This window comes from Polyodon spathula, chromosome 2 (assembly GCF_017654505.1).
Source record: "Polyodon spathula isolate WHYD16114869_AA chromosome 2, ASM1765450v1, whole genome shotgun sequence".
NCBI lineage: Eukaryota > Metazoa > Chordata > Actinopteri > Acipenseriformes > Polyodontidae > Polyodon > Polyodon spathula.
This window is the reverse complement of record NC_054535.1, coordinates 25524902-25541120: the sequence shown is the minus strand read 5'-3', so window position 1 is coordinate 25541120 and position 16219 is coordinate 25524902. Positions and strand designations below refer to the sequence as shown.

The 16219-nt window shown below is 40.3% G+C and overlaps 1 protein-coding gene across 1 annotated transcript in view; it reads right to left on the bottom strand.

The window, feature by feature from the left end:
- Positions 1–309: 309 nt before the first annotated feature.
- gba2 (glucosidase, beta (bile acid) 2) overlaps positions 310–16219 on the bottom strand; it is a 31620-nt gene continuing 15710 nt past the window's right edge. Inside the window, exons 6-17 of the mRNA XM_041218643.1 lie at positions 15647–15749; positions 13447–13600; positions 12956–13081; positions 12478–12662; positions 11693–11797; positions 11062–11169; positions 10497–10648; positions 8585–8691; positions 6102–6244; positions 5507–5622; positions 3923–4114; positions 310–1235 (exon numbers count right to left, since the gene is read on the bottom strand). Coding sequence (XP_041074577.1) covers positions 1035–1235; positions 3923–4114; positions 5507–5622; positions 6102–6244; positions 8585–8691; positions 10497–10648; positions 11062–11169; positions 11693–11797; positions 12478–12662; positions 12956–13081; positions 13447–13600; positions 15647–15749 — 1692 coding nt within the window. The 3' untranslated portion in view covers positions 310–1034. The remainder of the gene's footprint in view (positions 1236–3922; positions 4115–5506; positions 5623–6101; positions 6245–8584; positions 8692–10496; positions 10649–11061; positions 11170–11692; positions 11798–12477; positions 12663–12955; positions 13082–13446; positions 13601–15646; positions 15750–16219) is intronic.

Sequence of the window (16219 nt, the reverse complement as noted above, 5' to 3'; positions counted from 1 at the left end):
TTGTAAAACACGCTTGAAAAATGAAAAATCTCAAAAAAATTCTCTCCACAAGCGGCTATCGTGTCATCAAAGACTTATTTAAACTTCTACCTTATATCCTGAGTAACAAAGGTACACATTATATAGCCCTTAAAGGCACGGGTGGATAAAGTTGGCCCTTCCAACACAGATCCTGAAATAATTAACTATATCATTTAACCTGTTAAACCTCGAGTGGAACGGCCCTCTAAAACTGTGATTGGACACCCCTGCAAATGAAACTTAAAAAGAGTAGATTTGTAGAAGTGCCTTCATATCAGGGTTTTGTCGTTTTTTTAAATGATTGTTTTTTTTTTTATTTGACGAACGCTGACACAGTGTGTGAGAAATTACAAGCCAAAAGACAACAAGACAGTGCTACTTGGAGGGTAAGCTCTGAACTTTGAAATCCCCAGTAAATTTCAAACACTCAATCATAAAACCAAATGAAAAGAAAGAAAATGAAAACAGTAAAACAGGCTTTGGCTGACAGAGACAATAGTGGTTTGCTAGTGCTAGTTATACTGTATAAAACAAATAAATCAATCATTTTAACCTTGCAAATGCGACTAAATGCCAGATAGCCCTGGACAAATCCTGGACACGGAAAAACACACTGCTTTATTTGAAAACAAGCATCTTACTTTTATTCAATAATTGACTCTCACATTTCAGGAGAAAATGTCTAAAAGCTTTACAGTAATTTTCCATAGAAACAGGAGCAGAGAATAGAGACAGTACCAACACCCAGCTCTGAAAAATCAAGATTTAAAGTCAGGTACAGCCGGTGTTGTCTTATTAAAAGGGTAAATATTTACAATAAATACAGTGTGGCAGGGGAACTGCCATTGCTGAGAGAGTGGCATTAATACTGAATAACTGTGGGGGAGGCATATGAGAGAGAGAGAGAGAGAGAGAGAGAGAGAGAGAGAGAGAGAGAGAGAGAGGAGAGGATCTGTACTGTACTGGTATGACACATCCTTCTTCCAGCTGAGGTGTGCAACGGGGGTCAGAGTTCATGGTGTGGCACTCTCCCCAGCCTCTCTCCTCTCCAGTGCCAACTGCATGGCCCAGATGCTGAGTGGCCGCATGTAGGCCAGCGAGCGGAAGACGTTCTTCTCACAGTACGCCTCAGGGGTCTGGAAGGCCATGCCCAACCTCTCCCACACCGTCCGGTAGCACCCCTCCGCCGTGTGGAATCCCTCCTCCACCAGGCCCTGGCACAGCAGGAGCAAACACTTCAGGCTTTTTTGGCAAGAGCATTTATTTCAGCTGTTATCTCTAGCTTTTTCTGGACTTTACCGTAACATTATGCGAGTGGTTCCCAACTATTCCGATCAAGTCCTAAATTTAGTTAAAACAACCCATTGATCTAATTCAATTAAAATTTAGGACATGACTAGAATCTTGATGGCTGGAATTGGGAACATTAGCATACCATACGTAGAAGACACAACAAAGAGAAATTCAATTAATATGTCTGTACAGTACAACAAAATGAACCCAATAAGGACAGAAATAAGACTACCAGCAGGGTTCATACGCTATTTTTCCAAGTGAAATCAAAGACTTTAAAAAGCACTTTCTATGACCACACACATTATAAATTTCCAGGACCAAAAATTAACGTCATGCTACGATGCACAAGCGTTTTACAGTTAAAACCGCAACTGCATCCAAGAAACAACAACACTTTGCACACGAAGTCATCACAAAACTGCCAAAACAACCAACCAATTAGGACTAATAAATTACTCTTTTTTTCTTGCATGTCTGTTTTTAACTGTACATGCGGGTAACAAATAAAACAAATTCTTAAAACAGGTGCAGGTCTTGTGCTAAATGCCTTCGATTATAAAATCTATAAAAATTAACAACAATATCTTACAGGCATCTAAAAAGGTAGACATGATTTATGAATATGGCTCCTTTTCAATACTAGAATTAACAGATAATCTTACTTGGCTGTTTACTTAGCTTTTTTTTTTATGTTTGTGGAAGTTCAATTTTATCTTGAAGGGAACTGAGGTCACACTCTTTCTTTAGCAGTTCTCCTCATGCTCTTGAATTTACTAATCCTCGTTAAGTGTCCTAATGATTCCTCGTGCAAGTTTGCAACTTCAAGCTCCTTATTCACCGAAAAAGCTCACTCAGCACTTGCCTGGCTATGCGAAAGAAGCAGCAAGTTTTGAATAACTTTCCACAAATCTGCAGAAGATATAACTGGACATCAACTCGGTCATTCATTTCATAATCTTTGAATCTTGCGGGTGAGTAGTGGTTTTTAAATTACGTTTAATGCCCATATTATACCGTGTAACAATTTTTTTTTTTTTTTTTGTTCCTGGGTAGTAAGTGTTATTTCCTAATAGTTTATGCCTCAAAAGTATAGAAAATGGCTATTATTCCCCACAAACTTTGCTTTTGTGATCAGGACAGTGATATTTCAAAATATCACTATTTCCAATGGGAAAACGGGCAAATGTGTGTCTTTTCGTTCACTTAAAGTCAGAAAAAAACAACATATGAATCCAAATTAACATGTATTTATACTAAAGTAATACAAAAATGACTACAAAAGATTTAGAAGTGAGTAGTTTTTCGAGATTTATGATTATACAGTATAATCATAAATCTCAAAAAACTACTCGCTTCTAAATATCACTGTCCTGATCACAAAAGCAAAGTTTGTGGGGAATAATAGCCATTTTCTATACTTTTGAGGCATAAGCTATTAGGAAATAACACTTACTACCCAGGAACAAAAATTGTGTTACATAGTGTTGTTATTTCAGACTTGAAGCAAATCGGTTTTGGTTACAAAAGACAGCACTGTCCTACAGGCACTCAAACCTGAACTACTTGAAGGCCTACTACGACTACTTGAAGATGCAGCTACACACAGAGATTTAACTGATGAGCCAAAGTAATCTTTAATGTTCATTGCACTACCCTCTTTTCTGACTTTTAAAACCACAATGTTTTTGCCCTCGCATGTGACTTTTTAGCACCGACTTGCCCGTGTTGCTGATGTCAAAGTTTCTCATACAACACTGACACCATGCCTTATATTGATTGCTTTCATCTTCCTGCAGCATCTCTGTAGGTCTTGTTTTCATATCGATTGCTTTCGTCTTCCTGCAGCGTCACTGTTGGACTTGTTTTTATACTGATTGCTTTTGTCTTCCTGCAGCATCACTGTAGGTCTTGTTTTCAAGCCATCTTCCATTGAAATGGCACTTGCCAGGCATTTTCGAATTAAAGCGTTTTGACGATGGCACTCTAGAACTAAACACACAACTAACTGAACTGTTAAGCAGCAACCACAATCTCTGTCAAGCACAGAACACACTTGACTGACAAGGCGTGAACCAATCCAAAAGCACAGAACAGTGCGCCAAACCCAGTTAGGTCATATCCGAATGGTTGTTTCAAATATTTTTGTGGGGCTTAAATGTGGAATGCAACAAGTAAAAAAATTAAACCAAGAATACAATTAAAATAAAATTTAAAAATCCATGACTTTCATGGCCCTATAATAAAAAGCCAGTTTTCCAGGACTGGATTTTGTTAAAGTAATTTTCCAGGACTTTCCAGGTTTTTCCAGGTTTTCAAGCACCCATACCAACCCTGGCTATTGCATACTAGTTTCACCCATTCCAAATTACTATGAGCTTGATTAGCAACAGTGTACAGGTAGCAAGCCTTGGGTGTGCCTTATGGATCAAACTGCTATGCAATGGGAGTCTTCTTTCCATCCCTACTATATGTAAAATAAATAGAAGATTCAAATAGTAGTATGTCCGAGCAGTAGCACTGTCCATTAAAACAAAATGTTATTTATGTGCAATATAATATCAAAGAAAAGGGATGCTCAAAATGAAAATCCGAGTCTGAGTCTCACCTCATGTATCATGGTGGCAGCGAGCCCGTACACCACGCCAATCCACACCTCGTCCGACTGCACGCTGGATGTGTCGGGAACACCCTCCGGTCTCATCCCGTTCACAGCTCCCATGGTACCATTAGCAAAGCTCATGACGTTGAGATCGAAGATAGTCTTCAGAGCGCTGTGAATGTTGGACTTGGGGAACACCTGGGGGAGAAAACAAACAGACAAAAAAAAAAAAAGGTCAGGATCAGTTATTTTTCCTGACTGGAAAATAAATAAATAAACCCTAGAAAACAGCTGCATACCAACAGTAAAGACTGCCTCATAGAGTGGTGTGCATCAGACATTAAAACAATGTGGCAGTGAAACAGTTCATTTACACTGAACACAGGATATGGAATTTGACTGAAAGAATCACAGAACATAGCTGCGCACCAGCTGTAAAAGCAGTCTATGTAACAGAGGCTCATTTTCACCAGGTAACAGTGTAAATGGCACTGCTACACGAACAGATTACTCTGACTGCGATCTGCACAGAAATCAAGTGCTCATAATCAGGAATGCACAAAAACAAAGTTAATTCAAAAAGTAGCACACATTTTTATTTAAAATTCTTGATTGTGTTTTGTTCGTTGCGTTTCATTTATGCCTGGCTATGGTATGGAACCCTCATACACAGGAATGCAGAATAATTTTTTAATTTTTTTTTTTTATTTTAAGTCGCATACATTTGTATTTTAAATGCTTCATTGCGTTATAACAAATTCAACGATAACAACTGCATTTTCCTGTTGCGATCTGCTTTAAAACATGCGAGCGAGTGTGACGGACTTGACAGTGATAATAGGCAGTCCTGCAAAAACGTACGCGTCCCCTCATTTTGTTGAAACACCAAATTGCACAATGTCATTCAAAACAGCTGACTTTGAGTCATTTTCAACATAACGGAACATTAAAGTAAACTAATTTGTTTTAATAGATGCTACATTATTTTCACTGATGTGTATTTGGAGTTTACAAGTTTTTTTTTTTTAATTGATGAGCCGGTTGCCGTTCCAACCCCCCGTCCCCCATCATGGAACAGATATCAATACATTGGGTTGTATAAGCAGGTAAAGATTACTGATGCAGCATTGCCACTGGGAATGCAAAACTCATAGTCCAGGGTGCATGGCACACGCATCAAAAATACAGCAGCAGCCATACATAGGTTATTAAAATGTGCCATGCACCCTGGACTATGGCATGAATGATAGGTCAAAACACATTGAAATTGAAACTGAAGGCAGAATTAAAGAATACAATGTATTTCAAAACAAAATGCCGCATGACCCCAATGTGCTAGCCAACCAGTGAACAAAGCATTGCTCTTTGCTAGTTAATAGCCATCAGACAAGAAATAATCAATTTGTCAATTTTAATTTAAAAAGTTTACGAACGTATGTTATTTTAGCAAAAGTGGACCTTTGTGCAGCACTGAAAAGTGAGAGCCCAGAAAAAAAGTTGCTCTGCTGCTTCTCTGTGACGCAGAGAAGGCTGATGAGTGAAACAGACAAAGGATGTTCACAGATGACTGTTTGTTTTCTCTTTTCAGACCTGGAACTCCTCGTCTCCTATTCCTGAAGCCCTGAGAAACCAGTGGCCGGCGCACTGGTCTGACATCACGCTGTTGGAATAGGACTTCCCACTGTTGTCATAGTTGTAGTATTTACCTGAAACACAACAGCAGAGGGGGGAGGGAGTCAATGTTAGCACACAAGTGTTTTCCGTTTACAGGTGAACTAACAAAATAAATACATTTTCTTGTAAAGAAAAACTACAAATACAGAAATGCATTCTAGAAGCAGTGTAGTTCCATAATACAGCCTTGCAAAGACAAACTACAATACAAATGTAAACCACCTGTGAAAATTAAGTTATGCTTAATTATGTACCCGAATGCCAGTCTGTATGTGACTAACAAAACACAAAAACAGGGATGGAAATAGCAATTGGATCCATTCCTGGTTTTACTAGGAGTTTCAAAGACACACCTGAGCTTGTTACCTATACACTGTGGATTATCAATCTCGTAATAAAAACAGAAACGGGTGAAACTGCAAGCAGTCTGACTTCCAACCATCTAGAGAAAAGATTATCAGAAATGCGCTAAACAGACAAAGCCTCGTTTAAAAGTGGCAGCCTTACTCACCATTCCACAGGATCTTCTCAAAGGACGCTGTACCTCTCTCCAGCACGTCAATGTACTTCTGATACACAGCATCGTCCTTCAGGATCTGAGCCATCTTACACATGACACAGACAGAGGCTAGCCACAGACCTCCACAGTATGCACTGACAAGAGAGAAGGGTGGAGGGGTAAAGATCAACAACAGTATGCACTGTTGATACAGAGAGACAGGGTAAGTATCTCACACAGACACAAAGACACAAAGAGTTTGCACTGCTCACACAGTCAGACATCGGCACAGGCACCAGCTACATGGGCACCAATATTCTGGAAAACGGGCCCAGCACCACCCATGTTTGAGCTTATATACAATAATTGTTGTTACCATTTGATGGGAACAATGGGGAAATATGCAACAAAAGTGCAGAAGGATCAAATAACCCACAAAAGCTTTGTTTTCGTTGGTTAGGGATCCATCAGCACTTTCTTGTATATTTTCCATATTCAATGAGGCTTTGTCATTTATCCTCTGTATACACCATTTTATAGTACAAACAATGCATCATATATAAGCAACTTGTGCTATAGTCAAATCAGACATTGTAACTACATAACCACAATAATTTTACATAAGGATAATAGATATTGGGTTTACTGAAAACGTTACAGTAAAATGATGACTTAGGCAGCATTATTGAGGAGTTTGGTGAATAACAGTGATCAGGACATTAATTCATCCGTATGTACAACTCAGAAGAGGTATGTGATAAACACAGTGAACCAGGGTGGGGCAGGGCTGGAGATGCGGTGCCCGGCGTTATGTTGATATGCAATGCCTTTTAAACCTAACTATTCAACTTAAACAGAGCATGTTGTGTAATGCTATTTTTTATATAAAATAAATTGGACCCGACGAGCCGGACACGTGCAGAATAAATGGACCGCAAAGAGATTTTAGTATAGGGGAATCTGCCCTTTTTGCCACCGCTAGCCATTTGTTCACAACTGATACAGTACGGTTTTATAATCTGTTAACTCACCATCACACTTAAATTCAAATGGTTTATTCAATCTTTTCAAATGTGACGATGCACACTGATTGGATTATTAAATCTTTCCAGAACCGCTGCATATTGCCTCGTTTTGTGTTCTGATTCCCTTGAGCTCACCTCAAACCTGGGTGATAAAGTGTATTTAATCTTCAGTTATGAGACAGTAATGGGTAGTATTTCACATGTTCCACCAGGTGGCACCATTCCACCCTGTACAAATATAGCTGGAGTCATCTAAAACGTGTTTAATATTTTTCAAAAGTCCAGTACTCTAGAACTCAACATTTTTAAAAGGGAAAAATGCAGTTTTCTGTACTACAAGATTAGTAGTACCAGTAAGCAATAACTTTTCCATTGTTGTTTTCCAAATTAGTTATAATAATAATAATTATAATAATACAGTTTTCCCACAATATTATATTATATATAATATTATTGTGGGAAAACTGTATTATTATTATTATTATTATTATTATTATTTAAAAAATGTAAACAAAGACGAGGGCAGAAGTCCGATATTGATTTAAAAAAAAAAAAAAAAAAAAAACACAATAAAACTCACCCTACACCAACATTGGTTTGACCCATAGTTCTTTCTGCACTATTTACAACAGCTAATGTTAGCAGCAGTGTGACTGCAACAGTAGATGCTGGACATAATTAATTAAGTATAGGCTATATGGTTGTTTATTTTGGTGTGTTTTATTCTCTGCTAATTAAATTATTTGCATTGGGGAGTTGAAAGGCAAGAGAGAACCAGACTGTTATTTGTTTTTTTAAATAAGGATGTTAGTAGCTTTTATATATATACACCCCCCACCCAGAGTTTTCTACATGAACATTAGGAATGGACCTAGGAGAGACCATTTTGATGGAATTCCATCTACAGATGGAAAACTTTCACCCATGCTAGTGTGTGCCTAGAAAATACGGAAATGTTATTAAAATAAAATTGGAAACCACAAGGTCAGTCACAAACAACAGCTTTTATCAGCAACGTGGAAAAAACACAGCACAAGTCAGGAGTTCAGTGATCACGGGAGTTCCAAAGGTTAAAAGATATAAATAATAGTCTAAACTCTTTACAGGTATATGTAGCAGGCAGTGCACAAAATAAATGTCGCTGTAAGGAGCTGGGAGAGGCTTCTAATGTCATGCCTGAGGAGCGGGGTGATGCAATCGCATTTAACTCAAACGTTTCTGTACAGTGCATATCAGTGACCTCCCTTAGGGTTACAGGGGAAGCTTTAGAAAAGAACACATTACTTTTGCCGCTGTAAAAACAATCATGATTGTTACTACATTTTTATTCACAAATCCTTACCGATCACTTATTTCTGTATTTGATCAATTATTTTGTGTTTGATCAATCAATCTATGTGAAACATCACTGAATATGCTGGGTCATCCCAAGTTTAGAAAAGGCTGGATGAATTCCTGTCCCCAACTCACCTAGGTCCGGTGACAGTCCACCCATCATAGGTCTGATCTGCGTACCCCGAGTTCTCAATCAGCCCGTCTCCATCAGTGTCGAATTTCAGCTCAGACTCCATCACAGCCTGAACATAGAGGTTACTGTCTGTTCATACAAAGCTACATTACAAGATGGCAGACCTATCAGCCAACAGTACACACACAAGTACCAGAGAAGACTGTCAGCTTACTGCATACAGCATCTCTCCACTGACACATATAATACTGTTTTATTCACACATAAAGCAACATTAAAGATCACAGAACTGTTAGCTCACAGCACACTCGCGTCTCTACTAATACAGTGTTATACACAGAGGAGACTGTCAGCTCCTTGACCCACACACAGCTAGGTACCAGGGAGCACATTAGAAGATTGGAATTAGTTTGAACACATGGAAATACATCAGACCCGACAATGCATCCAGACTCGGCTACTACTGCAATCTGATGTTACTCAGTAGCGAAACAATGCCCTGTGACATCACAGGTTTAACAATACAAGTCCCAATTCACTTGCCCACAAAAAATGAAGATATTCTAAAACTAAGAAAACATGCCGGCCCTGCTGGTGACAAACTGCTTGCTTTGTCTTGATGTTTGTTTTTGTTTTTTTTAAGAAGACAAAATAATAATTTAGAAAACTAGTAAGAAAACCATAAAAATATATATGAAAAACACTTTTGGTGATGTTTATTTCCTTGCTTTTACTGAAAAGACTGTTTTACTTTTCAAGACGCTGTTTGCACTGTGCTGCTGGCCTCTGCAGGTGCTGTGCCTGCCACACAGCCAGGGCAGTGCTGGAAAGGCTGGGAGCTAGGTTCAGAATTTATCATGGATTACTCTGCATTTAGCTTTAGATCTTTTAGTGGAAGGACATTTAACCTGACAGGAAATTTCAAACAGCTTTTTTTGAAAAACACCCAGCTCAAACGGTTATAATTAATACAAAAATAAATCTATATCAAATATAGAAAAAAATAAGTCCTTTAATTATGGACAACATTAGTTTTCACATCACCAAAAAAAAAAAAAAAAACAGTAATAATAATGTAAAATGCACCTCTTCTTTTACAAGGACAATAAAAAATAAAAGTGCTAAAGTTGACAACAGTGTCAAGTTCAAGATATGCTGAGAGACTAAGATCAATAAAGGGAAGTCTCTCCTCCCTGGTACAGCCTCAGCACAAAAACAAATGAGAACCACTAATCTCATCTAGCACCCCCATTAAAACTGTACAGCACCCGGGGTTCTGCCCTTCCGATTACTCTTTCAGAGCTAAATAACTTCAGGGATGGAAATAAGACTCCATTGTACAGCACTTTGATACATTCCTGGTTTCACTCGGAGTCCAATAAGTCACAACGGAACTTTTTGCTTATAAACTGTGGCTAACCAAGATTGTAGTAAAAGCAGGGATGGGTGAAACTGCTATGTAATAGGAGTCTTACTTCCATCCAACATTTGCCTTTAGTGTGTATACAGTAGTAATTATACATTGCAAGGTAATTTAATATTCAGTATTTCTTCATAATCTGCTTCCACACACACTCATAGTCTCGCACACACCAAAATTGCAGTCACTTAAACTCTATTGGGGCGCTTCTTTTCATTTATGCTAGTGGTTACTAAGACTCCAGCCATATTAAAGTTGAAACATTTAGAAAATAAAGCAAAATTTACAGGAATGGAAATAAGACTCTCTCTGCACACCATTTAATCCAATCCTGGTTTTACCAGGCGTCAAATAAGACACATCTGAGCTTGTTACCCATACATGGTGGCTAATCAAGCTTGTAGCAAAAGCTGGGATGCGTGAATCTCCTACGCAATGGGAGTCTTACTTCCATCCCTTTTGTCTGTTTATATCGACTGGTCTTCAAAGTGTACCTGGCAGACGGGCCACAGATCGGTGAGGTAGGTGTGGTCGTGGGTGAGGTGATAGTCCCGGTACACCTGTAGCACAAACTTCAGGTTCAGGTCCTTCCAGTCAGCTGTGTCATGGATCAGGTAGGCATTCACTTTCTCCCAGGGTTCATCATCTGCAGAGGCATTTGAATATAAAAACAAGGTTACTATAGTGTCTGCATATGCAGGGATATATGGGCTTATGTCCAGGGATGGAAATAAGACTTCCATTGTGCAAAGTTTAAAAGACATACCTGAGCTTGTGACCTGTAAACACTGTGGATAATCAAGCTCATTCAGACCTGGAATGTGCAAAACTGCAGAATGACTGCAAACATCATTTAAAATTGTAACATGAAATTAGAAGCTATGTATACTAGTAAGTTATTCAATTGCTTTGGTGTAACTTTAAAGTGATGTTTATTCAATGGGGCCATACAGCTTCAGCAATGCAGAGAGTTTAAAATGACACAATATCTGAAAGTTGGTTTGTTTTCTTATTTCAGGGAGTTGGTCCCTAGCCAGAGCTTCAACGGTCTGTCCTGACCTGGGTCTCCAATGTCATGAGGCACCACATTCCTTGTCTTTGCCTTGGACACTCTGCCACTCATCAGGTGCAGGCGCTGCGTGCAATCCTCCTTCACCACTGAGGCAGCTGAGAGAGAAAAACATCAGACAACATCACTATCAACCCCCACACTGCTCTACAACCAGCTCCTTCACCTCCGAGGTAGCCGAGAGACTAGCCCAGGGATGGAAATAAGGTTTTACTACAAGCTTGATTAATCACAGTGTATAGGTAGCAAGTTCAGGTGTGTTTTAATAAACACAATAAAATCAGGAATGTTATGCAATGGGAGTCAATTACATCCCTAAAGCCAATATTGGCACACATTTCAACCCCTCACACTATACCCCACATAGCTGCGTCTTTCATTCCTCCCTTTCACCAACAAGAAATGAGACTTGCACTGCATAGCAGATCCATTCCTGGTTTTACTATTAGTTTAATAAGACACACCTAAGCTTGTTGCCCATATACTGTAGCTAATCAAGCTTGTAGTAAAACCTGGAATGGGTGAAACTGCTGTGTAATAGGAGTCTTATTTCCATCCCTGCCTTTTCCCAGAGCCCATCCTCTCCTCCCAGTACAGATCCCCAGTACTGCTAGCACTCACCAACATCATACTGCAGACTCAGCTCCAGTTTGGGCCACAGCATAATCAATGCAAACGAGGCGTAGAAGTGCACATCGTAGGTGTTGTACATCCGGTACTCCTGTCCTGAAATGCACACATCAGCAGAGGTCATTATTATCACAGTATCCTGATCCATTGTAAACATTTTTAAAAACCCTTTAATACTGCAAGTGAAAGTTAAGGTAAATGTATATGACAGTTTGGAGGGTAAAAGACTGTTTACATAGGAGCTTTAAAACAAACATTCATGGCCAGTTGGTTTCACAGACCCTGATAGCACTAATCCTAATCTAACTAGTGCTAGTTAGAGGACATGAAACCAACAATGCATATAGACTCACAGCCTCATAGTAAAGTAAGGGTGGGCCAAGTTGGTCCTTACAGTCCTGGTCTTTGTTCCAGCCATGTTCTAAATTGTTTAAATGACCCAATTAAAAACCTCTATCCACACCCTGAAGTAGTACATTATCTCATTTTACCTGTTAAACCAGGAGTGGAATGGCCTTCCAGGACTATGTTTGGACACCCACCCCTGGCTTCAGGTGTAATAGTCCAGCTCGCCTCTTCCTCAGGCTACTCTTGGTTTTACAGTCCAGTCGAAATTATTCTGTTGGCCAATACCACACCTCTAAAGTTCATGCCTCTCTCCGCCTCCCTTTACAAAAGAGAACCTAGACCAGTAATCCTCAAACCCTTGCCCCACGCTGGTAACAACGTGAACACCGTTGCGCAGAGGATCACTCCTCACAGGTTCAGAAACACACCTTCTAAATAGGCGAAGCGTCCAAACTCGCGGAGCACGGGGGGCAGTGTGGGGAGACCCCCCTGCTCCGAGCGCAGCCCCCCGGTAATGTCAGCATCCGAGGGGACCTCCACCCACACCGTTCCCCCATCAGACAGGAAGTAGAGCTCGTTGAACAGGGCTGACTTGTACCAGGCAGGGAGGCTCCTAAGGTGAGGGAGGGAGCAGTTTTAGAACTAAACATAGGCATACTGTATACATAGCGGAGGGAAATGCGCTATATAAATTTGTTGTTTTTCATCAATGGTAGTTTAATAAATAACCTAACATTTTTATTTTGTTAAATGTAACACATACCCTAAACATGTCTACTCTGTTCAAATTCAGAGCTGGTGGAACTGTGCAATCAAACATGTGGTAAAAACAATCTTGCATGCAATGAAGTCCCTGTGCTGAACAGCCTTTCCCCTCTCATTCAGGGCACAGGGTACTTACTGTACCTATTCTCTAGGATGGGTCTCTGCCAGTCCTCAATCTTGCGCTCCCAGTCTCTGTAGTGTGTGAGAGTATAGTGACTGAGCTCGGGGGCAGCATTGCCACTGCTGCCAAAGAACCGTGTGTACCGTCTGCAAAAGACACACACAGAGAGACAGGGTAAGACACTCATGGAACAGAGGCGCAAAGAGACAGGGACAGGGAAAGAGAGGTCGACCAGACAGAGACAGACTGGGTGTGACATGCAGGGACACAGACAGAGTGAGACAAGCCACTTAAGAAAAATATGCAGCTTCTTTTTCAATTGGCTGGACAGGGTGATGCAGTCGATCACCATGACAGATTCCCTCAGAGAACCAGCTCTCCAAACCAATGTGCCTAGGTGCTCTCCAACTGCTACTGCACCCAACACACTTTCACGAGGATGGGGACTTCCGTAGCAACAGTGAAGCGTGTGCCATCGGTGAAGATCACACACAGAAACAAAAACACCCACCTCAGGTGCTCCCGCTCCTCTGATCCAAAGTGGATTCTGGGCATGTCCCACACCAGGCTGAACTCCAGCGTGTTTTGTCCCAACGCAGGCAAAGTACAGCGCGCTGCCACTGCCGCTGCCGTCTTGTCACCTTTTTGTGTGGGAGGGCTGGGTCCTGCACAGAGAAGGGAGAGTGGAAGGGTGAGTAAGAGGGAGAGTTCCTTTGAACACTGTGTGAGAGGAGCGAGCCACCTCTCTCTCACACTCACTGTCTGAGCTGTGTGGTCAGTTCCTGGTTTGTACAGTGAAACTGGAATTACCTGGATGAGGCAACACTTTCATCTAGTTTATTATTTAACTAGGTAAGGCTGCCAAGGACAGATTGTTATTTACAGTGTTTACCTGGGGAATACAAGAGTGGTTACAGAACCAGGAATGTATCAAACTGCTATGCAACAGGAGTTTTATTGCCACCCCTGCATTAGTCAGAGGTTTTAGCCTGGTTGACATTCCTCGTCTCCCTGCTCTTAAGGGTGATCTTTACCATCCACAAAAAGCTCAACTCAAAATGTTTCTTTAGTGCAACATCTACAATATTCAATTATTTCTCCTCAGGTAATCTTTCTGTGAAGCTCAGGTTCCAGGTTTTACAACAAGCTTCATTAGCCGCAGTGTATAGGTAACAAGCTCACATGTGTCTTACTAAACCAGGAATGGATCAAACTGCTATCCAATGGGAGTCTTATTTCGATCCCACAAGTCACATAAGTCTGAAGAGTAATCTGAAGGACAGAAATCCGGGAAGCTGTAAAGTTTTAATGGGGGCGCTACACATTTTCACACAGAAATGCAGCCACTGCGCAGTCTCTGAAACGTTTTAACGAGTGTGTAAAATACCCTTAAACATGAAATTGTGCAATCTATGCCGGTGCAACACAGTCATAACCCTTTCACACAGCCAAAGAGATTTCGCACGTACAACTTTCAAACCTGTCAATCACCAGATTGTTCTCATGGATAACAAGGCTGTTCTAGTGCAATCTTAAACACTGACAAGACCTAATACATGCACACAGTGCTTAAGCAATGACAATAACACCGACCCTAAGAAGCGCATATTCAAAATCATACCACGTTTATTTGAAAGATTATTGTACGTACTTGGGTTAGATGTTTACAATCACGTATTCTATATCATATACAAAGTATAAGTAATTCAAATTAAAAAAAGCCTGTATACATGTTTTGTAATGGTTTTGTATTTAAATGGTTCAAAAAACAAAAAACACACCCCAAAAACATTAGTTTGACCCACGGTCTGAACTATTACCAGCGATGTGTATGCAAAAGAAGCCACTGGTAGATTACAAAAACGATTAATTAAACTTAGGCTTAGCAGTTGTTAACTTATTATGTTTTTATTCTCTATTAAGTTAAATTCATTGAAAAAGACAAGAGAAACAGATCGTTATTTTTATGGTTTTGGTTTAATATAATATAGCAGGCTAATGTTGCCATTGTTCTTTGTTGAAATTAATGCTCAGATTTCATACTTTGTTGTGTATTACTCATTTAATCAAATCAAGTAGTGTAAGAAGTTGCTTGTATCATTCATGGAGTTTTCCAAATCAAGTAAGCTTATTTGTGTGTTAAAAACGACTAGAGTTGCAGCCAGTGTTATCTTTCTTAAAGGCACTCAAGCTGAAATTCTAAAGTAATTTAAAGTAGGCTACAAACGTGGCAGCGGACTGTCTATCTTTAGCATAGCCAAGAACTTGCAGACTTAATGCAACTGTGTTGAGATTTTAAAAAGAAAGCATGATGAGATTTTTAACTGGGAGGTACCGGCGCTATGACTCTGCACGCCCAGAGGATCTGTGGCTGTGCCTCAGCACTGCATGCACACCCCTTACTTACTTACCTCAGCACTGCATGCACACCCCTTACTACGCTATAGTGACATACATGTTGACTTTGAAACCACACCCACTATAGCGCTTCAGTGGCTTTCACACAGGCAGTTATGATGGTTCAGAGATGGCATAAAATATGACGGCTCTGTGGCGGTACAGGCAATTCAGACTGACCTATAAGCCACTTCAGTGACGGTACTGAACCATCATAACTCATCTGTGTGAAAGCATCTCTAGATGAGACACCCCTTTAAACCCGCTGCTGGCAATCCGTTAGCCCACTGGTGCTCCAGGGGGAAGCAGAGTACCTGCGGGAGAGTCCAGCTGCCCGTCCGTGATTAGGTCTGTCCAGAGAGCTCGGCACGTCCCAGTCGGGCTGAAAGCAGTCTGGTGGCTGAGGTGTCTGCCAGGCTGGGGGTGGAGAGAGAAAGAAACAAAGAGCAAGGATGGAAATACGATTCCTGCTCCATAGCAGTTTCACCCATTCCAAGTGTTTAGTCACAGTGTACATGTAGAGTAACAAGCTCAGGTGTGTTTTGTTAAACTCGTAGTGAAACAAAGAATGGATCAAAATGCTATGGAATGGAAGTCATATTAGTATTCCCCAGGCAATTGCTATAAATATGCAAAGTTTCATGCAGATCTGTCTTCACTGAGTATTTCGGTTCTTCAGCTAGAACTGGAAGAGGAAGGTTTGTTTTAACAGCTTATTTCTCTTCATCTGTCAAGACACAGTACAATTCAGCTATGTGTACATAAAAAGTAGTGTGCTATTAAAACAGCAGCTGTGTCAATACCCTTGCTTTCCCATGAAGTTTACTCCTGTTAATGATATTTTATATATATGAGAACCAGGTGAGAGAGATTAAGGGTGTGTATTC